We start from the raw sequence: 27,778 nt of genomic DNA on the forward strand, positions 1-27,778 counted from the left end.
AGAATAAAAGGGGGGGAAGTGTAGTACAAACCTTGTGATCTAACAACCAGGAATCAAACTGACTCTCATGAAGATAGTATGCCTTTATATAACCTTCTACAGAATAAAAGGGGGGTGTGTAGTACAAACCTTGTGATCTAACAACCAGGAATCAAACTGACTCTCATGAAGATAGTATGCCTTTATATAACCTTCTACAGAATAAAGCGGGGTGTGTAGTACAAACCTTGTGATCTAATAACCAGGAATCAAACTGACTCTCATGAAGATAGTATGCCTTAAGATAACCTTCTACAGAATAAAAGGGGGGGGAGTGAAGTACAAACCTTGTGATCTAACAACCAGGAATCAAACTGACTTTCATGAAGATAGTATGCCTTTATATAACCTTCTACAGAATAAAGGGGGGGAGGGTGTAGTACAAACCTTGTGATCTAACAACCAGGAATCAAACTGACTCTCAGGAAGATAGTATGCCTTTATATAACCTTCTACAGAATAAAGGGGGGAGTGTAGTACAAACCTTGTGATCTAATAACCAGGAATCAAACTGACTCTCATGAAGATAGTATGCCTTAAGATAACCTTCTACAGAATAAAAGGGGGGGGGAGTGAAGTACAAACCTTGTGATCTAACAACCAGGAATCAAACTGACTTTCATGAAGATAGTATGCCTTTATATAACCTTCTACAGAATAAAGGGGGGGAGGGTGTAGTACAAACCTTGTGATCTAACAACCAGGAATCAAACTGACTCTCAGGAAGATAGTATGCCTTTATATAACCTTCTACAAAATAAAAGGGGGGGGGGAGTGAAGTACAAACCTTGTGATCTAACAACCAGGAATCAAACTGACTTTCATGAAGATAGTATGCCTTTATATAACCTTCTACAGAATAAAGGGGGGGGGAGTGTAGTACAAACCTTGTGATCTAACAACCAGGAATCAAACTGACTCTCATGAAGATAGTATGCCTTTATATAACCTTCTACAGAATAAAGGGGGGAGTGTAGTACAAACCTTGTGATCTAACAACCAGGAATCAAACTGACTCTCAGGAAGGTAGTATGCCTTTATATAACCTTCTACAAACTCCTTCTCTGGTATTGGTCTGTAAATATAAATAAAATATGGATTAACAAATGCAGAAATCTTCACTTAGCAGCAGATTTTGTTCCTTTAAAAATTTGACTTTGACCAATGTATTAAAAAACAGAAGAACAAATCATAGAAATGAGCTATTCCCTTCCAAAGTTTGCTGTGCTAAGGGGATAATTATAGAAATGAGCTACCCCCTTCCAAAGTTTGCTGTGCTAAGGGGATAATTATAATTGCAAAATTAAAGACAATGTTTTAATATGTCAGTATAAAGATAACAGAAAATCTATACATTTGAGAATGACAAGAAATACTTTGATAATCATATATGCTATGGAAGTCCATAGAGGAATTACTTTTCAATAAATTTCAAAATATATGTCATTTTACAGAAATCTTACGAAAAAGATTCCTAAAGAGGTACTAACCTTAAATCTATCATTTTCTCTAAATTTGACAATAATTGTTGAAAATCTAACTGCATGAATGCTCTCCCTTCATTACTACATTTCTTGGCATTAGAGTATCTGTAAGCAAAATCAAATAAATTTATTAGCAACCTGTGAGATTGCAATTCTGTAAATATAGATCATAAAAATTCCCATAGGAACACCTTTTACAGCTTTAACTATACCACTTTGACTATAAGTTTCGTAAAAAATTATATCCTAGAATGGAAAGCTCATATGACCTTATATTGTTTTCGGTGGGCAACATATAGGGCTGTGTGGCATATTTTCAATATTTACATGCCCCGAACATCAAAGAATTAAAACTTATACTAAAATTGTGCCCTTCTAAAAGAGCATATTAGAGTCACAACTCAATCATTCTGCTCAAACCAGTGCTAGGGACAGTCTTAAACTTGCAGTAAGGTGAGAGCTTTTAGCTGTATGTTGAAGACCTCACTGTGACTTTAAGATCTAGGGACAGTCTTAAACTTGCAGTCAGGTGAGAGCTTTTAGCTGCATGTTGAAGACCTCACTGTGACTTTGAGATAAAGAACAGCACTGTTCCTCTGCTTTTTGAGTTTTTTACTGTGAAAATAACCAAAAATAGAGCCAAACCAGCTCCTATGTAGGGGAGATAATTCAATAATTAGGACTTCCTTGGAAATATCTTAACCTTTTATTCTTAAAAGATTTGTCTTTAAGCTTACCCTTCTACAAGTATTCTATTAGTTAATCTGACACAATGTTCCCAAACACTTGTATAAACAACTCTAGGAATAGGTAATCGCCTGCTAATATCACTTAGCTTTCTGTTTAAATTCTCAAATTTCTGGAAAAAAATAATTATAACAATTTTATAAACATGAAGCTTTGTTGTGTTAGTTTTAAAATACATCTTATACAACAAATATCAGAAGTTTTAAGCAAAGGCAAAAAACAATTTGAAGATTATACATGAACACTACTTTTAAGTGTTGTCCTTTTTTTCTTAAAAAAAAACCAAAACAGTCCAGATAACCACTTGCCAAGGAGATTGAGGACTTTTACTGTCGTGTACCTGCATACGGGGTATATATCTCCCAATTGATACGATATTCCCGTGCTTGCATTTCCTATCATGATTTTCTTGATAGAGGGTTGCTGCTCACAAGGAAGCTATTAAACCAAGAGTTCCAAATGGTGAAGTTGAAATCATCCCTTCGTAAATTTTACGGACGCCATCACGAGTTGGTTGACCGTTATGGAATAACCGTATCACAAATGATATCGGATATGTTCCTTACGTCGTAACTACAATCCCCTTCCCTTTCCTGAATGTGACCTACCGAATTAGACTATTTACCGGATTTGTTATCACATAAGCAACACGACGGGTGCCGCATGCGGAGCAGGATCTGCTTACCCTACCGGAGCACCTGAGATCACCCCTAGTTTTTGGTGGGGTTTGTGTTGTTTATTCTTTAGTTTTCTATGTTGTGTCGTGTGTGCTGTTGTTTGTTTGTCTTTTTCATTTTTAGCCATGGCGTTGTCAGTTTGTTTTAGATTTATGAGTTTGACTGTCCCTTTGGTATCTTTCGTCCCTCTTTTACCAAAATCGTTAAATTGTTGTAGTTAAAATAACATTATAGATTGTCTATAGTTTTTCAAAGAAGGTGTATCTCAGCCACAATATCATCCTATGGCAATAGCCCTGGTATAAAAAGCATCCCAAAAACATCCTTGGATCTATATATCTAAAATGTTTTGTTATGCAACGTCAATGACACAGGTTTAGATGTTTTATGTTCTCTTTCCTCTCGACTGAAAAAAAACCCATATCACCAGAGTACCGGTATGATATGAAAAAATAGTATATTAGACATCTTAGATATCTGACAACTACTTACTTTCAGGATATCATCAACGTAAGCATTATGTTGTGACATGATATCTTTGATATCCCATCGGACATTAGCCATTAGGTTTATAACACCATTATAATCTATAGCATGGACTGACACGGCCCAGTACACAGGTTTTCGTAATTCAGCAGCTATTGATATTGTCTAAAATGTAAGAAAATATGTATCAGGACAAAGTTTTATACTTTGGATTTATTATTATTTGTTGGAAACCAATTTTTCATGGACTTTGTGGGTGCAGATGAACCACAAAATTAAATGTTCAAACAATGACAATTTTCTGTAGGTGTGTAAAGACTATCATAGGTGGGGCATAAAAATAGCAAGGTGTAATAATGAACTTCAAAGTCTTCATTTATCTTCAGTGTACATTAATGTACATATATCTGACTACCAAACAGTACAGTTGTTTAATAAACTGTTGTTTAATACTTAGAGTATAGAGTATACATGTACATTTACAAAGATCTGACTATCAAACAGTTGTTTAACTGTTGTTCTTACATTATATAGTATATACATTTAAACGTCAATATAACTAGAATAGGTTTAATTGGACTATAATCAATGAGGAAGTACCCTCTAACCTGTACTATACTCAGGGATCTCTAGAACCGGTTTTCTGATGGTGTACATGACCTCTGTCGTAGTAAAATTATGTTCCGCCATTGTCAAATGATCCCAGCTATTGTCAAAATTTATTTTGGGTTTTTCTAACTGCCGCCATTTTTCTTAGCAACTATAATCAATAGCATGTAATTGCAGAATACTTAGGCCTTTTGTTTTATAATCTAAAGGGTCCTCCTTGTTACAGTTTTAAAAACCTCGGGGATATCCAGCTATAGATGGCTAATCACTTGTACAAGTAGATCAACACAACTGACAGGAGTACACTTAATCAAGATAGACGATTGACTGTATTATTTAATTAAGTTTCAAAAAATGCTTATAGAAATTTAGATTAAAAAAATGTTTAATCAACTTATAAAGAAAAAAGTTTAAAAAGTCGAATACATGCTTTCATATTGACTTACGCAATCTGCATCCCCTTTTTTTACGACGACAAAATAATACATAAAACAGAACATAATCAATTATTGATTAAAATGAATCACTTTACAGTTCTCAAAGTAAAAAGTTTGGGGCCATGCAGGCATAGTATTGGAATTGTTACTAATGACAATTAATGAAAATACTGGTTATTTTATAAGGAAATAAATGTTATAAGCTAAATATATCAGCCTCTTCACCATTCCTTACAAGGAAATGAAGGAATGAAAGACTTTCGAACACGCCACTGGGTTTTGTCATGGTGACAGTTCCTCCATTGTTCAATTTTCATCCATGGAGATCCCTGAGTACACTAATTATATATTTGTAGAACTGACATATTTACCTGACTATAAAACTGCTGTAGGAATGCTTTTTTATTAGTTGGAATCATAGTTTCAAAGTGAGGCTGTAACTGCTCAAACTGGTTGGCAAGAAAAACACTGAAAATTACAAACAAAGGTATAATAGTCTATGATAAAACTCAGACTTATTGAAAAAAAATTAAATAAATGTATCGCAAAAATAGCTTTTTTTAAACTATCAAAAAGTAAAACAATAAATTTTCATTGTCTTCCACAGTAAAATATGTGAAAAGGAACCAAATGTGATGAGCAAGTATCTGAGAAATAAACATTAAGTTCTTGACCAATCTACTACTTGTGTAATATGGGGACGAAGTCCCTATTACAGTAGAAAATTCAATAAAAAAAAAAAAAAAAAAATCGGGAAAATTTCCTGATTTTTTCATAGGAATAATGAACTCAAAATCGTTCAATTTTTTTTTTTGTCGCGTTTTTGAATTTCCGGATCTGCGCAGAAATCTACTTCCGTTTCCGGTCTTGCTTGCATGAGACCTTGAATAAAATATATATTTATCAGTCTAAGAAAGGAACTTAATACTAATTCATTTTTAAAAATTGTTTGTTATAAAAAAAAAACTTTACCTGACGACAGCGTTTCTTTGTTTACATTGAATATGACGTCATATTGCTAAAAATCTGTCCTAGTGACCTAACTTTTACAGGAGGCTTTTATACTCTCTAATTCATGACTTTATTATTGTAACTCATAAAATATCTAGAAAGAGCATTGCTTAGACGTTCAAGATTTTTTAAAGTCATTCAATAAAAAAATTAATCCTTTAACCATTCTATCATATTAGTATACAATCATTCTCAAAGATATATATATGCATACAATATAATATGGCCATAATACCTTATGAGTTTTTGGATGTGCCTTTACATGTTAGAAGTTTTCATCCAAATTCAGTTTAGTACTATATTAAGTTACATAACATATCTACTTACAGTGATTCTGCTGCTACAACTCTCTCTGACAACCCAAACAATTTATCTGCTGCAGTGAGGTCCACCACAGGGGAAAGATGGGGCTGAGGAACTCTATCCTAAATACAGTTCAATGTTTCAATGAATTTAACACAGTATCATTATGTGATGTAGTTTTATAATTAGTATTAATGTTATGTATCTTAAATGTAACAATGGTGCCAAATTTAAATGTGGACTCATTAATTTTTGTGAGAACCAATTTCCTACACTGAAGGAAACGTTCATATTTTGTAGATGTAGATATTTGATTTCATGGTTTTTCATTAACATGTTATCACCCTTAATAAGCATGTAATATGTTTCCATTTATCAATCAATAAATCAAGAATTGCTTCTTATATTATTATATTGCAAGTAGCCATAGAACTTCACCAAATTTACTTCAACGTTATTAGATGGCAATCCAAATATGCATTCTTCTCCAATACCTTCAGTGTTCTCCCCAGGATTTTTGGATAGCGCTGTGGTAAGCGCGTGATTTTCGACAATTCTCAGTAACTTTGTCGCGGCGCGCGGTTGGTTTGTAATTGATTTGTTATGTGTTTTTCTTATATAATGCTATTGATGTTTTCTCTTGTAATGATGTCCTCATCATGCTCATGGAAGTTACCCCTTTGTTTGCTAATGTTATTGTCTGGATATAGACATGATAGAAGAAAAGTCTTTTTGTCTCCATTGTAAATACATATAATCCTCATATCATCTGTCTATAAAACCCAAGGAGAAGTCTTTTCCATGGTGGGTCTATACCAGACTGCCTAGATGTGAAGATTTCTTATCACTAACAGGTGATGTTGCAGAACATGTAGGACCAACAATAAAGTCATTGTCAGCTTCTGTGAGAAAGTTTTCAATGACAAGATTGGTATTTTTTACATTTACTTTTATTAACATTTCTAGCAAAGTACAACTTTTCAATAAAAATGAGTATAGTATTTCAAAGGAAGAAATGAAATTGCCCTTTTAATAATATTCAAATCTTATCAAAGACTTGCTTAAAAAAAAGGCTAAAATATTCCAATTATGAATATGAAAGAAATCCTTTAAAAATATTTTAAAGAGATTTTTTTATTTCAAAGGTGAATTACCAATCAAATACATTATGTATGCCAATTGAAACAACTACCACCTTTAACGGTTTTGTTTGATAATTTTATAAACATTTGAATACATGCCACCAGATAAGTTTGTCAAGATTTGACAATACTTCTTTTAGGTCTTTCCCTCCCAAATTATCTCCCTTACTGGCTGACATAACTTCCTGTTTGCACCTGTGTCTTTTATTAGCATTAAATACTATTCCTTATCCAAGCCATCCTCTGTTTACATTAAATTTAAAGCAATATTAAATTAAGATATATTGATGATTGGTTGACAAATATCGATATTTTATATATATTTACACAAAATTTTCGTTTTGTTTTATTCCCTTATCCATTTGAAAAAGAGCCATGTATGGTCAAGTAATCGTAAAATACGGGCTTATAATGAATCCCTTGATAACAGGGATGCTTCTTTCAAGCAATACAGGTTCGACAGTTCGGTTGTAAACGCAAAAAAAGTAATGATATAATCGTAGATGGTTCAAAAAATGGTCGAGACAAAGTTGTCAGAGAAGGGGGTAAAACTTCCCTTATATAATTTAGAAATGAACTTTTCAGCACCCGAGACATGTATTATATGTCTCTGTTAGCACTGTCCATTCCTTTCATACGTTTCGGCATCTTTATAAAGCAAAAAAATGTAGCAGTGTTCTGTTAACCTTACGACGTTTAACTTGGCTTCACCCAAGCTGGACATCGAGAAAGTGAATTTCTCAAGTCTAGTATCAGCTTGGGGTTTGCTTTTCTAATCATATCCTCTTAATTGTTTTCAAAGGGTAAAATTCATTACTGTAGAATTGCTGATTAAACAGGTATTAGTTCGATTGGGTGATAATTAATACTTCAAAGACTAGCTCATTGAAGCCAATTTGATCGTTGTTAAAATCAGTGTTTGTTCAAAGTTCGTTAAACAAGTTTGTGAATGTCGTTGGGAAATGCGGTCAATTTATTTCTTCTCATTTCATTCATATATGCCTCTATATATTCATTAAATAGATGTCAATGTTGAAATCTTTGTTTATTTTGATCCCTCAACGACGCCATTTTGTAAAATTTATTAGACTGGTCCCGCGGAGTTACTTTAATACAAAGGAAATAATTCTTTCAAAAATCGTTAACCAGTCAATCACGTGATCCGAAAAGAAAAATAAGCGGGAAATTTTAAAAAATACGAAAAAAAATATAGCGACGCGGTTGAACGGGATAGCGACGCGGTCAGTGCAATAGGACAGCGGGAAATTGAAATAGCGCTGAAAATCGCGGCGCTAAAACGGCCTGGGGAGAACACTGACCTTAGTTTTATTCACAACAGTTTACCTGATTCTCTTCACTGTCAACAGGTGGCGCTCCAGGCGTTACTTCCTCTGCTATCACATTACTATGTATCCTCTGTAAGGTGAGGTGAAGTCGTTGATTTATGGCTCGCTCATTTCTTACAGAATCGTGAGAACCAAAGAAACTATAAACCTGAAAGTTTTCATCAAAACAAATAAATATGTGTTTATATCTAAACTTTTTAATGCAGCTGATTTCACAATTCAATTTTAGTTAGGGTCACTTTTTTTGGGGTAAGATTTTATGATTTACTGTTTCAATATTCTCTATTGTTCATAGTCTTGTTAGTTCTATGCACATCAATAAAGTTCTGGATATAGGGAACAAACATATGAAATTCAAAGTGGTTGTGAGAGCTGCAGAGTAAAGATTGCTTTTATTTTGCTGTGTTTTGTTCAGTCTTTGGTTTTCTATGTGGTGTTTTGTGTACTGTTGTTTTGTCTGTTTGTTTTTTTCGTTTTGAAACAAGGCGTTGTCAGTTTATTTAAACTGATGAGTTTAAATGTTCTTTTGGTATCTTTCGCCTCTCATTTAAATAAACATTGAATTGCAATGGGCTATTTTAAGACAATATTTTGAATTTGAGTTATATATCGTCTATAACTGTAGTTTAACTTGAACAATTTAAAAATTTGTAACACAATGATAAGACATTGTTTTTTCATGAACCTGATAAAACAATTCAAAACGAATGAAAAAGAAAACAATCGGTGAAACACAAAACATAACACTGAAGACTTAAGTACTTACTGTATAAAGATAATAGTCAAAGAGTTGTGATATACAATATATAACATCAAAGGCTATCGGCTTTAATACTGTTATCATCTTCATATATTTACCTATAAAATAAATAATACAAAAGTATAAACAAAAGTATAAACAAAAATATCAAATTCCAAGGAAATTTAAAAAAGTGGAAAGTTCATAAAAACTGACAAATTCAACCATAGTTAGACTACATCAAACAATAGAAGGAAAAGAGAACAGGATTTCAATGTATTTACCTATGAAATAAAATCATACTATCATATGGCAACTCTAGGGGAAATGATGGTGTTGTCTCCCTTGATGTCAGTAGTTTGTCAAAAAATAATTATTCTCTACAGATTGCACTTTGTGAATACAGCTGTTTCACAAGCCACACCTCTTTTGGGGAGATATATAATATTCATAAATATTTTGTTTTGTTTACGTACTGGTTCCTAGATATAATCTCTATGTTCATCTCATATAGACATACCTTAAGAAATATTACCATTATAAAAACACATGGCAGTGGCAAATATTGAATTATGAAATAGGCCCAAAGTGAAGGTAGGGATAGTACAGAATTCAAGCATATGTTTACACAAACTTCAGGGAATATAAATGTTGAAAATAATAGTATGTTGCACAGCCCTATGTTTTGACCTTAGAATAAAATATAAGTACATATTAACTTTCCATTAGGATATAATTCTTTATGAATCGGCATGGTAAAAGTGGCAGTTTTATACACAAAGGGAGTTCCTAAGGGAAATTGCATGGTCTATATTAACATAAGTGCAACCAACTTACTTATAACTCATAATTTATTGTGGTATTAGTCACTATTGAAATTATTTGATCTTGCTTAAAAACAAATTTCAAATAAATTCAGTTATTCATTACAATATGAATTATGAGGTCTAACCTTAATTAACTAATTATGGTCTTTAAAGGGGCACTAGCTACGAGATATATAAAAAATCTAAAGTTTGATTTTTTTCTGTTCAATCAATAATGAAAGTGAAATAGTGAAATAACAATTCGCTTTTTGCAGCCAAAAAGGTTCAATTTTGTCAAATTACACTAAGAAACATTGATAATTAGTAATTCACTTGCAAGTGAATGAGTCGACCTCTTTAAATCCGTATTTATGTGAACTTCAATTCAACCCCTAGCTAGAGATTGACAACGCATGCATTGTACGTGTACTGGTTATTTAAAGAAAAAGAATGTCAACAATGAAAGTGAAACTACACAAATCATTTGATTACCAATTCGATGCACATAAAATCATTCTTATATGGTTAAAAACAATGAGAAACATCTATTTTTAATCTATGAAATAAAATCAAACAGACCTATAAAAATCCAATGGCACATGTTGGTTTAATCTATTCATATCTTTATTTATGTTTACATCGCTTATATGGTCATCTGAGGTCAAATCGGTAGTTAATTAGATGGCGTCTGGACTAAAATACACACGAAACGAACCTATATATTATCTATCCATGCTCTGTAAACTGTTTATTTTAGACTTTTGATAGTTTTGATAAATGTTTTACATTGTTATAAATCAAATATGAGAATTTGAGTCAAATCGGTGACCATGAATTTGACAGCTAGTGCCCCTTTAAGAGAATATCTAAATGATTGAGATCTTACCTTTATTGTCACTATGGGAATTTTAAATTCTTAACCAGAATTCATATTAATTGTGGACCTGGTCACTGTTGGAATTTTTATAAGATCTTACCTATAACTCTTAATAAATTAATTGTTGTATTGGTTACTATGGGAACATTTTTTCTGCTTCTGTTATGAGATATCCTTCTCTTGTATTGTCTGAAAAATATAATGTGTGGTATAAGCAAAACAATCTTAAAGAATTTACATTTTTGAATGTTTCCTAGTTATAAAAGATTTTCTTTTTTGTACAGAATTATTTTTCCAAAACAAATATGATCTTTCTAAAGAAGATAACTATGTATACATGATGATGCATGGATGTCATGAACTTATAAATGATTGATTTTTGTGTTTATGCTACATGCAGCACTATCAGCTATTTCATGGCATGTTATGTTTTGGTGTTTTTCATTTTTATTGTTTGTACATTACATTTGTATATTTGTAAGCTCACAACATGTCAATGCATATTATAAAGCCAACAATCCATGAATTATAGCATATCCTATATGATTTATTGTGACTAACCTATGAGAGCGAGCCTCCCCCGTTATTTCATCAATATAATCTTGTTTTAATTCATCTGGAATGTCTGAGTCACTGTCACTATCATTACCTTCACTATCCTGATAAAACATAAAACATAAAACATTTCAAAGATTATGATCAGTTATACATCTTAATACCTTATTCTGTGTCTCTGTATATCTTGAAGCGTCACTGACACTGTTGCATTTCCATGTTGAGTGAACCATGAAATCTAGATTCAAACCGTAATTCAAGGAAAGCATGTTCTCCCAAACCTTCCAGAGCACTTGAGATCACCTCCAGATTTTTGGTGGGGTGCATGTTGCTCAGTCTGTATGTTGTGTTTTGTGGGTTTTTGTTTGTTACTTCACCATTTTTATTTTTTCCCATGGTGTTGTCAGTTTGTCTTTCACATATAAGTTTGATTGTCCCTTTTGGGATCTCCCACCTCTCTTGAGCATACATTTTAAAAATCGCACATCATAATCATATACTAACTTTAGTGTTGATGTGCCCATAACTTCATGGTCAACTCCATTAAACTCTAAACTGATATGGGGTAAAGAAAAGATCATACACATGGCAACTAATAAATTTCTCAACAATTTCTCCTTATCAATAGACATATTTGATTTGATATATTGTATACCGGTACTTGTTCTTGTTTTATATATGTATTAAATATTTGCTGCAGGACACAAATTAAACAATAACTTATAGTACTACTCCAGCAGTAACAAGCATTTATCTTATTATAAGTCTTTTACTTACAAAACTGTATGAGAATACATCTTCATTTTCATCATCCTCAGGATGAACGTCAAATGGAGTGGCGCCATCTGTAAAGTCTTTGAAGTAAACAACTTTATTATCTGTTGTCAGGGAAGAATCACCTCTAGGAGAGAGTTCTGGTGATTTGTTCCAATGTTTCATAAACTTAAATTCCTAAAATACGTGAAAGTTTAAATATATCTATTCATCTATGGTATAGACACCTATTTGATATTGTTTATTTTTATAAACAAATACGGATTCATGTAATTCATTTTTCATTGGTTCTATTCAAAAGTCTTGCTTTTACTGTCTTTTTTATCCAGGATATGAATTTTTGCAAATTTTAGTTATAATCTTAAATTGAAATTATATCATAAAAATTTAAGAGTAGACAGCTATGAAAAGTTCCACTCCCCTGCTCGTCTTCAAAGGATAGACATTTATAAACTTATATACATAGTATTTTGATTCATGTTGTTTGCAAATCTTTTCTTACAATTCTAAGAATTCATCTTTGTAAATAGGTTGTGTGTCTGTTTTAAGTGATATGAGACTGAAATTTTGACTATTTTGTTTTGCAGTGATAAGACTGTGTGTGAACTGATGCTTTATGAGGTGAAGAGACATGTGTGAGGTCAAGTTATCTTAGGTTTTGTTTGATTAAAATAAAATTGCATGACTTTTTAATATCACTTTTCATAGATGTACAGAGGTTAACCACTATATTTCAAGAGCAGGGGTGTTACTATCTTCAATATCCTACAAGGCAATGAGAATTTTAATTCAACTATTGCTTTTATAGACAGTTTTTTTAACTTATTTGAGAAATATTTTTTTTACACAATGATTTTCTGATTAAGTACATATACTTACCAACAGACGCGAGTTATTGAGTACATGTACTTACCAACAGACGTGAGTTATTGAGTACATATACTTACCAACAGACTTGAGTATGTAAAATTAGTTTTATTGAGTACATGTACTTACCAACAGACGTGAGTATGTAAAATTAGTTTTCACTGGACAAAGCTCCCAACCTTCATTCTCCAAGAACATTCTTAGTTCATCCATTCTGTATCTGAACAAAAGATTACCAATATTAAAATAGACTCAAACTAAAAAAAACAATGAGAAAAGAAAAGGAAAATCCATGCTGACTAAATGATACTTTACAAAAAAATCCTGTTTGTGTAGTCTTTGTGTATAGTAATCTAGAATGTATTCATGCATTATACACAAACTCCTTTATGGTGCCATAAATTCAAATTTGAATTTCTTGTGAAATGATGAATTTAAAAATAAATGAGAAACGTGTCCATCAAACACAGATAATGCTTATGTCCTTCTATAATATAACGTTTCAAAGTGACACTGCCCTTTGTACTCTGCATTTTATGGTTATAAGCACTGTCTATAAATTTTGGTTGAGTTAGAGAACAGAAATGAAAAATTCAGTAATTTTTTTCCATTTGTAAAGGGACATAACTCTAGAACAGTTAATCTTGGATTTCAAATGTTTGGCTTTGAGTGTTCCTGATGAAGGTAAATCTAGAAAAGCGCTTCGGACGCATTGAAATTATTAAACGTGTTGTTCTCAATTTTTAAAAGTGATGCCACCAAAAATTAAACTTTGAACTGTATTTTGTGGTAATAAGTATATTGTATAGGTTTCCTTAACATTTAGTTGATGCAAACTTAAGTCAAAACCAGAAAACAACTTATCCAGACATATGTACTCACAAAGGGACGGACAGGCGTACAAGGGTAGAATTTCATACCCCTAGGCTAAGGTGGGGGCATAAAAAATCCTTACCTAGAAACATTGATAAGTTTATTACCTATGATGATTTTTAAAATAATTAAGACTTTGCTGTTTGAGAGAATCTTGTAAGCCATCGGATTTGCTCCCACAGAATTCTTCACCAATCTCAATCATTCTGAAAATACATAATAAAATTGAGAATAGAAATGGGGAATGCGTCAAAGAGACAACAACCCGTCCAAACAACAGAAAACTTGTTAGCTTTGTCTTCCATTATATCATCCAAACAAATATTTTTTTCATTATCAGGCTAATTTATATAGCTTACTATGTGGTATCAGTTTTGCTCATTGTTGAAGGCTATAAGTTGATCTATAGTTCTAAGTCATTTGTTCTCTAGTGTACAATTGTCACATTGTCAATCATACCACATCTGTTTATCTTTATATTCTGAGCAAGTTTTTCAAGTAGCTGATATTAAAGAAAGGATAGAGTTAATTTGCTTCCATAAAGTTTTTTTCTTTTAGTGAAAACTTCCAACCAAAGAAATTCCAACAGTATTTCCCCAATCCCAATCGACCCTGCAAAAATTGTCCTACTCATAAAATTTATTGTCAAAACTAAGTCAAATATAATTTCATTCATTTCAAATTTTCTGGCTTGCCAGATTGACCGATATTGTTCAAGATTTTTGGAAAAATAAAATTATTTCCCTACCTACCTACCTACCTAAATGTACCTACCTACACCTGGCTTGGCAGGGTCAGGATTGGGGAAACAAACAATATATTAATTTAGGCCTTAGTGACTCTGTTGTCAAAGTTTACAAATGGTTCAAATCACTTTTCCTCTACCTGTATTAACAAAACGACATTATGATCACATATATACAATACTATACAGGGGGAAATGAAATATAAGTTTAACACACAATTTCATATTAGGTAAAAACTACATTACAAATCTTTTTTTAGCTTACCTATGAATGATATCTAAAACTCTAATGAACTCTTCTAACTTAAAATGTGAGAGATCAGTGCCAAGGACAAATAGTTTGACCTTCTGTTGGACGTCCATCCATATTCTGGTCAGCCCATGGTCCAGTTTCTGTTTGATGTATTTCTTATTGAATGCTATTTCTTCTGTTCCTTCCTCCGTTTCTACATAATGTAAATTCAAAGATTGAAGGAAACTTTAGAAAAGAGTTTTAAACAAACCAAATTTACAAGTGTGATTTTCATTTCAAAATCAGTTTTGAGCTTAGAAAGCAATTTTCTTCATAGCTGTCTGAGTTTAAAATATCCTATTTCAACCAAATTCTTTCTTTCTTATTTAACATTAAATTTAGAAAAGAAATATGTAGTGATAAATTTTTCCAGTAAGACTGGTTTCGGCTTTTTCCCATGAATATCAAGACATGCTCATTGTTGAAGGTGACTTATAGTTTTTCTGTGTCATTTGGTCTCTTGTGAAGAGTTATCTCATTTGCAATCATACCACATCTTCTTTTTTTATATAAGAGAACACAGACTTTTCTACATTGAACTGAATTTCAGTGGATGTTGTCCTCCTTCACATGAAACAAAACATCTATGGATTCATTTAAAAATATTATGAGTAAAAAAATTTATGAACCTTACTTATGAAATCACTACCCACCTATTGATATTGAATCCAGAGTATCTATGTTGAAAATATTTTGTCCTCCTTCACAGAAAACAAATATAAATCTATATGGATTCATTGAAAATATTTGTGGATCATATTTCCGTGCTTTGCCGGACTAATTTTTTAGTGGCTAGTTGATTTCATTATTTTGACAAATTGCATATAGCAGAATATAGAAATTTATAGTACACCAATACCCCATAGAATCCATCAATATCACTACATAATTAATCATAAAATCCACAGTATTATTTTAGAGAAGCTATTAAACCTACCATCTTTATCTTGTACATTGATATCATTCTGTTCATGCCACTGCATTGTCTTAAAATAACTTTTCATCACTTCCCATAATGCTTTGCATAAGTCAATCAAACATGGCGTAAAACTGTCCTGAGTTACATTCTGTGGAGGAAAAAAAGGCATTTTCACACTGTTTCCTTGAATGATCTTTGGGGACACATACATACTTGTAACCAAAAGAAAAGATTGGTCAAAAGCTTTTAACATTGTAAAGATCAAGTTTCTGAGACTAAACTAATTAATAAAGTAAGAAAATATTTCATTTTGAACTTTATACCCTATAAATAGTCTTAAGAGTAAAATATATACTGGTACTTTACCTTACATAAATCTGTATACTGCCTCTTATGGAAGTTAGAATTAGTGGTCCCAGAACACAGTTCTGATATAACATACTGATACTTTACCTTACATAAATCTGTATACTGCCTCTTATGGAAGTTAGAATTAGTGGTCCCAGAACACAGTTCTACATACTGGTACTTTACCTTACATAAATCTGTATACTGTCTCTTATGGAAGTTAGAATTAGTGGTCCCAGAACACAGTTCTACATACTGATACTTTACCTTACATAAATCTGTATACTGCCTCTTATGGAAGTTAGAATTAGTGGTCCCAGAACACAGTTCTACATACTGGTACTTTACCTTACATAAATCTGTATACTGTCTCTTATGGAAGTTAGAATTAGTGGTCCCAGAACACAGTTCTACATAGCCTAACACTATAGTAAAGGCTGTATTATGTATAGCACTGGTAAAGTGCATATGAAGTTGGTCCATGGCTGTCTGTAAAAGAAATTCAGAGTTGAATTTTATACCAGATCATGTTTACAACACTTATTCCTTTTTTTAATCTGACATGTAATTTTTAAATGTTAGCTGTAGATTTAAAATGACTTTGAAGCTAATTAAATAGCTTTATTTTTTGTTTATTTTATTTGATGCATATATTTTTTATTGTGCAAACTTTATTGTGAGATACTTGAAGATCTTTTCTGAAAAAATATTCCTTCTTCACACATACAATATATTATTCTTCTAGTCAAATATAGAAAATATGAGTTCCAAGATATATATATAATAAAGAAAGCATTTTAATTGGCAACTAATTCAGATCATCATTAGAATGTAAATTTAACATTACTAATTATGTAAATATAGTAAATATTTTCTGTTTTTTTTTTTTTTAATGTCCACTTGTTTGTAAAATCAAAAGTTACTTATTGTAATACCATAGTTTCAAAATCATATGCAAATATCCTTCACAAAATACAAATAAGAACCAGACAGGTTCACCAGCACAGTTTCAGGAAAAGCATACTACATTTTTTCTATTTCTTAATTGACTTTCTAAACAGAATTTAAATAGAGCACATTTTCTTGAATAGTTATGCCTTATATTCAAATATTCATTGGTGGATATGGGAGGGGGGCAAACAGTAGAAAGGAAATGCAGAATATTATAAACCATTCTAATACAAATAAATGGAAATAGATATATAAAAGATACCATGATGGTCAGTTTCTAATAGATTATAGTAAGGCTTCTGGTTTAAGATTGAACAAATTCAAAAATACATGTATGTCTTTCTGTTTAACTTTTGCAGAATGTAAACTCTAAACAGAGTATATATAGGAAGTATATCCAGAATAACAGCATATGTAAACTCTAAACAGAGTATATATAGGAAATATATCCAGAATAACAGCAATCAATTCAACCTGAGATTAGATCAAAGTCGTTTTAATCCTTTGTCAACAGCTATACTTTGAATGTCAATCTTGATATGTCTAGAATGAAGGCATGCCTACATAATAATGAACATTATCTTAAAAGTCATCACCAGATCAAAGAATTTCAAGTTATATTGATAAAACATGGCTGAGACACATGCCATAACAACTTACTTACTTTGCCAGATAATTTTTTACACTGGAAAATTTATAATCATATCAATTATTTACAACATTAGACAGCATACTGATCACCCTTGCCACATCTCATCAATAAATATACATGTGATAATAAATGTCAAGATACACACTATATTTCTTTTCCTTGATAGTGAATAAGTGAGTTAAAATATATATAAATTCATAGTAGAATAGTAAAGCTATGTCATTTTTGAGCTAGATGTTGTCAGGAAAATATTTGTATTTGTTCAGATTATTAAACTGTAAATAAAAGTTTGGTTGTTTATAGATCAAAGATGATTATAAAGACTTCTATTTCTACTCAGAAAAAAAACCCATATCACTCCTAAATTTCTAATCAAAGTACTTCCAAGTTCGTATTGGGTGCTAGTCACCTATATACAACACGAGACATCTGTTGGAATGGAGGCAACTTAATTTATATAAGAATACTGAATTATGTAAATAAAAAGTCATTTTATTTAACTGAAAAAATTCAACATATGTTAGTATGCTCTTATCATTCAATGGTAAAACTCAAAATATACCAGTAGAATCTATTAATCATTGAAAAGGAGAGTAGCTTTTGTCATCCAACTAGAAAACTCAAAATATACCAGTAGAATCTATTAATCATTGAAAAGGAGAGTAGCTTTTGTCATCCAACTAGAAAACTCAAAATATACCAGTAGAATCTATTAATCATTGAAAAGAAAAGTAGCTTTTGTCATCCAACTAGAAAACTCAAAATATACCAGTAGAATCTATTAATCATTGAAAAGGAGAGTAGCTTTTGTCATCCAACTAGAAAACTCAAAATATACCAGTAGAATCTATTAATCATTGAAAAGGAAAGTAGCTTTTGTCATCCAACTAGAAAACTCAAAATATACCAGTAGAATCTATTAATCATTGAAAAGGAGAGTAGCTTTTGTCATCCAACTAGAAATCTCAAAATATACCAGTAGAATCTATTAATCATTGAAAAGGAGAGTAGCTTTTGTCATCCAACTAGAAAACTCAAAATATACCAGTAGAATCTATTAATCATTGAAAAGGAGAGTAGCTTTTGTCATCCAACTAGAAAACTCAAAATATACCAGTAGAATCTATTAATCATTGAAAAGGAAAGTAGCTTTTGTCATCCAACTAGAAAACTCAAAATATACCAGTAGAATCTATTAATCATTGAAAAGGAGAGTAGCTTTTGTCATCCAACTAGAAAACTCAAAATATACCAGTAGAATCTATTAATCATTGAAAAGGAAAGTAGCTTTTGTCATCCAACTAGAAAACTCAAAATATACCAGTAGAATCTATTAATCATTGAAAAGGAGAGTAGCTTTTGTCATCCAACTAGAAAACTCAAAATATACCAGTAGAATCTATTAATCATTGAAAAGGAGATTAGCTTTTGTCATCCAACTAGAAAACTCAAAATATACCAGTAGAATCTATTAATCATTGAAAAGGAGAGTAGCTTTTGTCATCCAACTAGAAAACTCAAAATATACCAGTAGAATCTATTAATCATTGAAAAGGAGAGTAGCTTTTGTCATCCAACTAGAAAACTCAAAATATACCAGTAGAATCTATTAATCATTGAAAAGGAGAGTAGCTTTTGTCATCCAACTAGAAAACTCAAAATATACCAGTAGAATCTATTAATCATTGAAAAGGAGAGTAGCTTTTGTCATCCAACTAGAAAACTCAAAATATACCAGTAGAATCTATTAATCAATGAAAAGGAGAGTAGCTTTTGTCATCCAACTAGAAAACTCAAAATATACCAGTAGAATCTATTAATCATTGAAAAGGAGAGTAGCTTTTGTCATCCAACTAGAAAACTCAAAATATACCAGTAGAATCTATTAATCATTGAAAAGAAAAGTAGCTTTTGTCATCCAACTAGAAAACTCAAAATATACCAGTAGAATCTATTAATCATTGAAAAGGAGAGTAGCTTTTGTCATCCAACTAGAAAACTCAAAATATACCAGTAGAATCTATTAATCATTGAAAAGGAAAGTAGCTTTTGTCATCCAACTAGAAAACTCAAAATATACCAGTAGAATCTATCAATCATTGAAAAGGAGAGTAGCTTTTGTCATCCAACTAGAAAACTCAAAATATACCAGTAGAATCTATTAATCATTGAAAAGGAGAGTAGCTTTTGTCATCCAACTAGAAAACTCAAAATATACCAGTAGAATCTATTAATCATTGAAAAGGAGAGTAGCTTTTGTCATCCAACTAGAAAACTCAAAATATATCAGTAGAATCTATTAATCATTGAAAAGGAAAGTAGCTTTTGTCATCCAACTAGAAAACTCAAAATATACCAATAGAATCTATTAATCCTTGAAAAGGAGAGTAGCTTTTGTCATCCAACTAGAAAACTCAAAATATACCAGTAGAATCTATTAATCATTGAAAAGGAAAGTAGCTTTTGTCATCCAACTAGAAAACTCAAAATATACCAGTAGAATCTATTAATCATTGAAAAGGAGAGTAGCTTTTGTCATCCAACTAGAAAACTCAAAATATACCAGTAGAATCTATTAATCATTGAAAAGGAGATTAGCTTTTGTCATCCAACTAGAAAACTCAAAATATACCAGTAGAATCTATTAATCATTGAAAAGGAGAGTAGCTTTTGTCATCCAACTAGAAAACTCAAAATATACCAGTAGAATCTATTAATCATTGAAAAGGAGAGTAGCTTTTGTCATCCAACTAGAAAACTCAAAATATACCAGTAGAATCTATTTATCATTGAAAAGGAGAGTAGCTTTTGTCATCCAACTAGAAAACTCAAAATATACCAGTAGAATCTATTAATCATTGAAAAGGAGAGTAGCTTTTGTCATCCAACTAGAAAACTCAAAATATACCAGTAGAATCTATTAATCATTGAAAAGGAGAGTAGCTTTTGTCATCCAACTAGAAAACTCAAAATATACCAGTAGAATCTATTAATCATTGAAAAGGAGAGTAGCTTTTGTCATCCAACTAGAAAACTCAAAATATACCAGTAGAATCTATTAATCATTGAAAAGGAGAGTAGCTTTTGTCATCCAACTAGAAAACTCAAAATATACCAGTAGAATCTATTAATCATTGAAAAGGAGAGTAGCTTTTGTCATCCAACTAGAAAACTCAAAATATACCAGTAGAATCTATTAATCATTGAAAAGGAGAGTAGCTTTTGTCATCCAACTAGAAAACTCAAAATATACCAGTAGAATCTATTAATCATTGAAAAGGAGAGTAGCTTTTGTCATCCAACTAGAAAACTCAAAATATACCAGTAGAATCTATTAATCATTGAAAAGGAGAGTAGCTTTTGTCATCCAACTAGAAAACTCAAAATATACCAGTAGAATCTATTAATCATTGAAAAGGAGAGTAGCTTTTGTCATCCAACTAGAAAACTCAAAATATACCAGTAGAATCTATTAATCATTGAAAAGGAGAGTAGCTTTTGTCATCCAACTAGAAAACTCAAAATATACCAGTAGAATCTATTAATCATTGAAAAGGAGAGTAGCTTTTGTCATCCAACTAGAAAACTCAAAATATACCAGTAGAATATATTAATCAATGAAAAGGAGAGTAGCTTTTGTCATCCAACTAGAAAACTCAAAATATACCAGTAGAATCTATTAATCAATGAAAAGGAGAGTAGCTTTTGTCATCCAACTAGAAAACTCAAAATATATGAGAAGACTCTACAAGTATAGGTAGAAAAATAAAAAATATGCCAGTAAACTATACCACATAACAAGAAAAGTCAAATAAGGATAGCACTCTAACATGAAAACTCAAAGTATGCGAATACACTGACTATACCATAGGAAAACTCATATCATGTGAGTACAGGAAAATGTATAGTATGTGAGTACACTGTACTATATAACATGAAAGTATGTCAGTACACTATACCATTAAACAAGAAAACTCAAAGGAGGTTAGAACTCTGTACTATATCACACTAAAACTCAAAGTATGTGAGTAAACTGTGCCATACCATAGGAAAATTCAAAGTATGTGAGTATAGAAAAAACGTATAATATGTGAGTACACTGTATTATACCATAGGAAAACTCAAAGTATGTGAGTACATAGTGTTATGTAACAGAATAGATATTTCTGATTAGTTAATATCAGTTATGTGAGTGAAAGCAACTCAGATTAATTATGTAACACATGTTTATAAATACAGAGGTCATACTTGCAAACTGACTTGAGTTACTCGGATATAAGTATACTCATAGAGCTGAAGGAAGAAATTAACATGTGCATGCAGCAAACATTCAATAAGTTCACAAAGACTGATGTCTTATGCAATATATCAAAAACACATTTATAAATATATATATCACTACAAAAACATTTATTATATCCCATGTCTTGAACATTTTAATATATGAGCTTCGTCGATTTTAAATAGTCTGTATGCAAATAAATATCAATTTATCTATTAACCTATTTTGGGTTCAGAAAATCTCTATGAAGTCTGTAACTGTTTGAAAATGAGTTGTTAAAAGGGACCTTCAAAAAAGTGTCAAATTAGTCTTTCGTTTCGTGCTTGAATGTTCCATAATTAATCCCAGTCTTATACATACATTGTACATACTCTTGTATAAGGTAGATTTATATCAAACACAGCTCATATGTATTATTTTCATGCAGACATATGTAGGCTTTTCACAGATCATATGGCCTTAGACTAATGTGCTTGTTTTGGTCATGAATTTGCATGCTATATTTACAGCTGGACATTACACACCTATCAATCAACCATTCATTTTAAAATATCAAATGCAAATTAATTTTCAACCATGCCTTCACATTTATTTTCCTTTTCATGTTGATCCTATTCTTTAGTGATGTTCTTAACTTATGCATCCTTAAACTTGGGAGTCCACTATGCCATGTTTGATGTAGACAAATTATAAGATTCCTAATTAACTACAACTGTAAAGAAGTTTAAGAATTACAGACCCTTTATCATGTTTATATTAACCTCCTATCTATTTATAAAAAGACATCACACTTTTCTTAGCAGATAAACCAAACATTTATTTACCGGCAGTTTCCAGATCAGACCCTGAAGGTCATTGTACAAACAAGGTAATTGTAAGAAACCTCTGTAGTATCAGTAAGTTACCTGAGTTTTATTAAGAAGTCTGTAAGCTTTCTGTACTTTCTCATAATGTACGACATCAAAGTTACTACATGTTTTAGACAGAGCTACATCTAACTGTTCCTCTATCATAACTAAGGTATCCTGTAACTTGGAATTTAGTTCACTGAAATAATTCATACATTTTTATGCTGTTTTCATTTGCATTGCCTGTAGCAACAATTATTTGAAAATTAAAAATTCAATGATTTTTAACCCCCTTTGAATTTCCTAATCTACAAAAAACAACAGTGAATTTACAAAATTCATCTGTTTTTAACTTGCTCTTTTAAAACTTTCTTTTTATCGTGTTCATGATACCACTTTGTTTAGAAAAAAAACAAGTACCAAATCAGCTGATAATATTTCATTTCAAATACTGGTCTTTATTATCTCATCAATATTTACACTGAAGGTGTAATACCACGAAATCATGGTATGTCACACCTGGTTGTTTACGAAAATAGGTTGAAAAAATATACCTTTGAATTAGACAGTTGTAGGTAATTAATCCTACATTTTATTGCAGTTAAAACATTTCTGGGTCATAAACACATGTCTTGGGTATTTCAAGGCACCATTATTTTTTTATTTGGGGTTTCTATAGAATGTTTTGGAAACTTGAGGTTACATGGTTACTAAATCTTATACACAGGTTAAATAAGGGGGGACATTTGATTGGTTAACTCCCAGTGATGGTTATTGTCTTATAAGCAATGAAATGTTATGTGAATTTTTTTCTAAAGTTCTGGACAGGATAAAACTTTACTCATGCCAAGTATTTCTTTATTTGAAACAAAGATAAATTCTGCACAATTTTTTGAAACTTGCAAATTTAACAGACTAATCTATATATAGGGGAAAACCAATGGTGGTATTACACCTGAAGTGACAGAGGGAAGTGAACACAAAAGCCTGCATCTAACTTTAAACTGCCCATGAGATAAAATTTGTTTTCAAAGATAAAAACAACATACTGGGAGATAACACCTGAATATCTGAAGCTATTCATTTGACACAACTTTTGACATCAATTCAAGGGGCCTCAAGTGTACAAACCCATTTATTTTTCAAATATAGGATTTTGCTAAAAACATTTCTATAAATGAGCCTTATCATATACTTCTTAGAAAAAAAAAATTAAAAAAAATGGGGTCACCGTTCATTTAAGCTCACAATCTGCCTTAGAAAGAAGCATGCATTTTTGTTAAGGTACTTTTTTCTGTTGAACTAATAGGAGAAATAGAGGTAATATCCAAATAAAAAGAGAACTAAACAAGTGAAACTGCGAGCTACTGCTCACTGATGATACCCCCGCCGCAAGTGGATAATATTAATAGTGTAAAAATATGCAAGTGTTCGGTAAACAGGAAGTTGTCGAGTGATGAATCTGAAAACGCATCACACGGTATAGCTGACTTATATAAATCCTGAAACCAAATTTCAGAAATCATTGTATTGTAGTTCCTGAGAAAAATGTGACGAAAATTTTCAACTTGGCTATCATGTGTAAAATCATACAAGTGTTCGGTAAACAGGAAGTTGTCGAGTGATGAATCTGAAAACCCATCACACGGTATAGCTGACTTATATAAATCCTGAAACCAAATTTCAGAAATCCTTGTATTGTAGTTCCTGAGAAAAATGTGACGAAAATTTTCAACTTGGCTATCATGTGTAAAATCATACAAGTGTTCGGTAAACAGGAAGTTGTCGAGTGATGAATCTGAAAACGCATCACACGGTAAAGCTGACTTATATAAATCCTGAAACCAAATTTCAGAAATCCTTGTATTGTAGTTCCTGAGAAAAATGTGACGAAAATTTTCAACTTGGCTATCATGTGTAAAATCAGACAAGTGTTCGGTAAACAGGAAGTTGTCAAGTGATGAATCTGAAAACGCATCACACGGTATGGCTGACATATATAAATGTTGATACCAAATTACAGAAAGGGTGGATGTGTAGTTCCTGAGAAAAATGTGACGAAAGTTTCATGGGACGGACTGACTGATGGACGGACTGATGGACGGACTGACGGACTGACGGACTGATGGACGGACAGACAGAGGTAAAACAGTATACCCCCCTTTTTTAAAGCGGGGGTATAATTAAAGAAATCGCTTAAATTTTACAATTCTTTAGTTTAAGTAGAGCTTATTTGAAAAAAATAATAAAAAATAAAGGTCACCGATGAGTTAAAAAAAGATATTTCAATTTAAATGCAAAATAATTGCATTTTTGCAATAAAGGGAGATAATTTGGAGCTTTTTCAATGATATAAACATTTTAATAGTCATCTGGGGCCAAAACAAATTCATTGTTTTGCTTGATTTTGTATCAAAAAATTTGTAATAACTGATGTGTAATAAATAAAATTTGTATTGAAAAAAAAAATGTTTAATTTTTGCTTAAATTTTTGTACCCTCAAGCCTCCTTAACAGCCATTACACAACTGAGCACCTCACATAACAGACTCATCTGAGCTTCTCACCTAATACATTTAAAATGTCTGTAAGTACTAGCTGCTTGCTGACATTCCAAACACAGCTGGATGGCACCACAGTAATCTTCTTCCTTAAACATAATAACAGATTAATTTAACTGGAAATTCTGATAATAGAACAATTTTACTCATTTAATTGTTTACCCAAGAATATATCAAAACACACAAGATTCATCACGATCTACCAGTTTTCATGGATTTTGTGGGTAAAGATGAACCATGAATTTTTAAAATATTTAAAAAGTAAAAAAATTCTTAAGGCTTGTATGTAGACACCATCAAATCATATTTCAATGAAAATACCACTTTTCTTCTATCCAACAAAATTTCACAATCAGTTTGGAAATTATATTGATATTCTACAGTAATACATCAGTTAATTATATGCAACCTGTTTTTCTAAATTTTATCATGTTAACATTGTACTTCACATTCACTTTTATTCATATGTTATCAAGCACCTGCACAATAAATAATATTTTTTTCAAGGGGATTTTGTTTTTCTGATTACTTACCTCTAACATTTCCCTCAATCTCAGATCTGTTCTTTGCTAAAAAAACAAATTGATGAATCATTAATAAATAATACCCACAAATACAAGTTTTTTTTCACTTGATTTATTTATTTGTCCACTTTCTTTATACAACTGGTCAAACCTGTGCTGTTTTAAGTGTGTTTAATACTGAAATCTGAAGTTGGCTTCTTCCTCTAACAGAAAATAGGTTACAAATGTAATCCAAAAAAAATCTGTGCACATAAAAAACCTTAAACATATGAGCTAAGTATCATTGTTTAAAAACTGTTAAACATTTCAACAAGGGTTCATTAAAAACTATATTGATTCATTGAATTGGAAAAAATACTAAACCAACAAAGCATTGTAAAATGTCACCTTTCAAACTTAAGAAATAATTTATACATAATGCACTAAAACGAAAATAAGGGGAGATAACTGATTGATTTCTAAACAAACTTCTTTTAGGTACATCTGATCTAAGAATGTATTTATGTAAATTCCGTTGCCTTAGTAATAAATTGCCCATTGAAACGGGCAAATTTTTTAATATTGATAGAACTGAAAGACATTGTAATCTTTGTAATGCTAATGAACTTGGTGATGAGTTTCATTACTTATTCAAATATACCTTTTTCAACAATGTAAGAGCTAAATTTTTACCTTTAAATATATGTAATAACCCAAATGTTTTAAAATTTAAAGAATTGATGAATACATCAGATTTATTTATACTTACTGGAATAGCAAAATTTTGCAAAAGTGTTATTAAAACCTTTTAATACATGTGCTTAATCATGTTACTATAATTTGTACTTCCTGTCAAATATCTGCATTAATTATATATACTATTATTGCACCTTTGTTAACCATGTTGTTCTAATGTAAATATGTTCACACTTTTATTGTTTGTTAAAAAAATGTTGTACTAACATACCCCATGTTGGGGCTTTAGTGAAATAAAATGTCTTATGTCCTATGTCTTATGTTAAAATAAACCATTTAGCGTCCTGTGACATATAAAACAAATAAACAACATGCAATCATAATCTTAAATTAGACGTCTAACCAAATAACAGGAGATCAAATATCTGTATTTAAAGTAACTTCTAACTTGTTGCCTTTTTTTATATTGGCTAGTATAAGTATATTAATATATGTGTGCATTTGTATGTATACAGATTTTTATTTAATATAATTACCAGAGTTTTAATTGTCCTGAGTGACTTCAGAAGACCTGTTAGTTGTTGCCTTTTTCTAACGTTGGCCAACATCTTCAGACTGGCAGAAGTAAAGGTTTGTCTGGCATCTGACAGATTTCTATAAATAAACAAAGAAGCTAAATAAACAAAAATATAATCAACCTTTCTCTAAAGAAAACTCCTAAATATTTTTTCTTTTAAATCTTTATTATGAATCATTTCTGGTTAAATCTCTTTTCATTTCATAATAAATAAAATAAAATCTGAATCAAGTTAATTAAATCTAGTGTCTTACATTCTTTAATATTCTGTGGATTCTATTATTTTTGTGGGTTCTAATTTATAAGAATTAAAGAAGAACTAAATTTTTCACATACTTTTGGATAAAAATCCATAAGAAACTTGTAATTTTTTGAAAACTAAGTCAATTAGTACCACATGAGTAATAATGATTCCTTGGTAATTTTGCAACTTTCCAAACTGTCACATCTCGAATATCCTCGGTATGGTTCTTTTTTTCAAAACTAGCAAATACTTTAACTGTATTCTAATGTAATGTCTTACCAAATTCTAGCATTTCTAAAGGAGTTTTTACTTTCATTATTGTTAACTATTTCCCCTGATTTAGTTACTACTAAGGGGAGACCATCAGTCACATTATATATATATGTTTT

The 27,778-nt window shown here is 31.2% G+C and overlaps 1 protein-coding gene across 6 annotated transcripts in view; it reads right to left on the bottom strand.

The window, feature by feature from the left end:
* The window catches only part of LOC143082151 (syndetin-like), a 43,786-nt gene that overhangs the window by 6,567 nt on the left and 9,441 nt on the right, over nt 1-27,778 (bottom strand). For 3 of the 6 annotated variants that reach the window (XM_076257713.1, XM_076257714.1, XM_076257715.1), the window contains exons 6-26: nt 27,105-27,222; nt 25,903-25,938; nt 25,376-25,458; nt 22,867-23,008; nt 21,928-21,972; nt 16,425-16,565; nt 15,747-15,876; nt 14,783-14,963; nt 13,880-13,978; nt 13,029-13,119; nt 12,036-12,209; nt 11,265-11,362; nt 10,804-10,892; nt 9,048-9,139; nt 8,280-8,429; nt 5,818-5,915; nt 4,851-4,947; nt 3,440-3,598; nt 2,261-2,382; nt 1,530-1,628; nt 1,086-1,114 (exon numbers count right to left, since the gene is read on the bottom strand). In XM_076257713.1, coding sequence (XP_076113828.1) covers nt 1,086-1,114; nt 1,530-1,628; nt 2,261-2,382; nt 3,440-3,598; nt 4,851-4,947; nt 5,818-5,915; nt 8,280-8,429; nt 9,048-9,139; nt 10,804-10,892; nt 11,265-11,362; nt 12,036-12,209; nt 13,029-13,119; nt 13,880-13,978; nt 14,783-14,963; nt 15,747-15,876; nt 16,425-16,565; nt 21,928-21,972; nt 22,867-23,008; nt 25,376-25,458; nt 25,903-25,938; nt 27,105-27,222 — 2,273 coding nt within the window. Of the gene's footprint in view, nt 1-1,023; nt 1,115-1,529; nt 1,629-2,260; nt 2,383-3,439; nt 3,599-4,850; nt 4,948-5,817; nt 5,916-8,279; nt 8,430-9,047; nt 9,140-10,803; nt 10,893-11,264; nt 11,363-12,035; nt 12,210-13,028; nt 13,120-13,879; nt 13,979-14,782; nt 14,964-15,746; nt 15,877-16,424; nt 16,566-17,691; nt 17,713-21,927; nt 21,973-22,866; nt 23,009-25,375; nt 25,459-25,902; nt 25,939-27,104; nt 27,223-27,778 lie in introns of all 6 variants that reach the window. The other 3 variants (XM_076257716.1, XM_076257711.1, XM_076257717.1) reach the window with 3 other exon arrangements.

The sequence above is a fragment of the Mytilus galloprovincialis genome, chromosome 7 (assembly GCF_965363235.1).
Source record: "Mytilus galloprovincialis chromosome 7, xbMytGall1.hap1.1, whole genome shotgun sequence".
NCBI classification, from domain to species: Eukaryota; Metazoa; Mollusca; class Bivalvia; order Mytilida; family Mytilidae; genus Mytilus; species Mytilus galloprovincialis.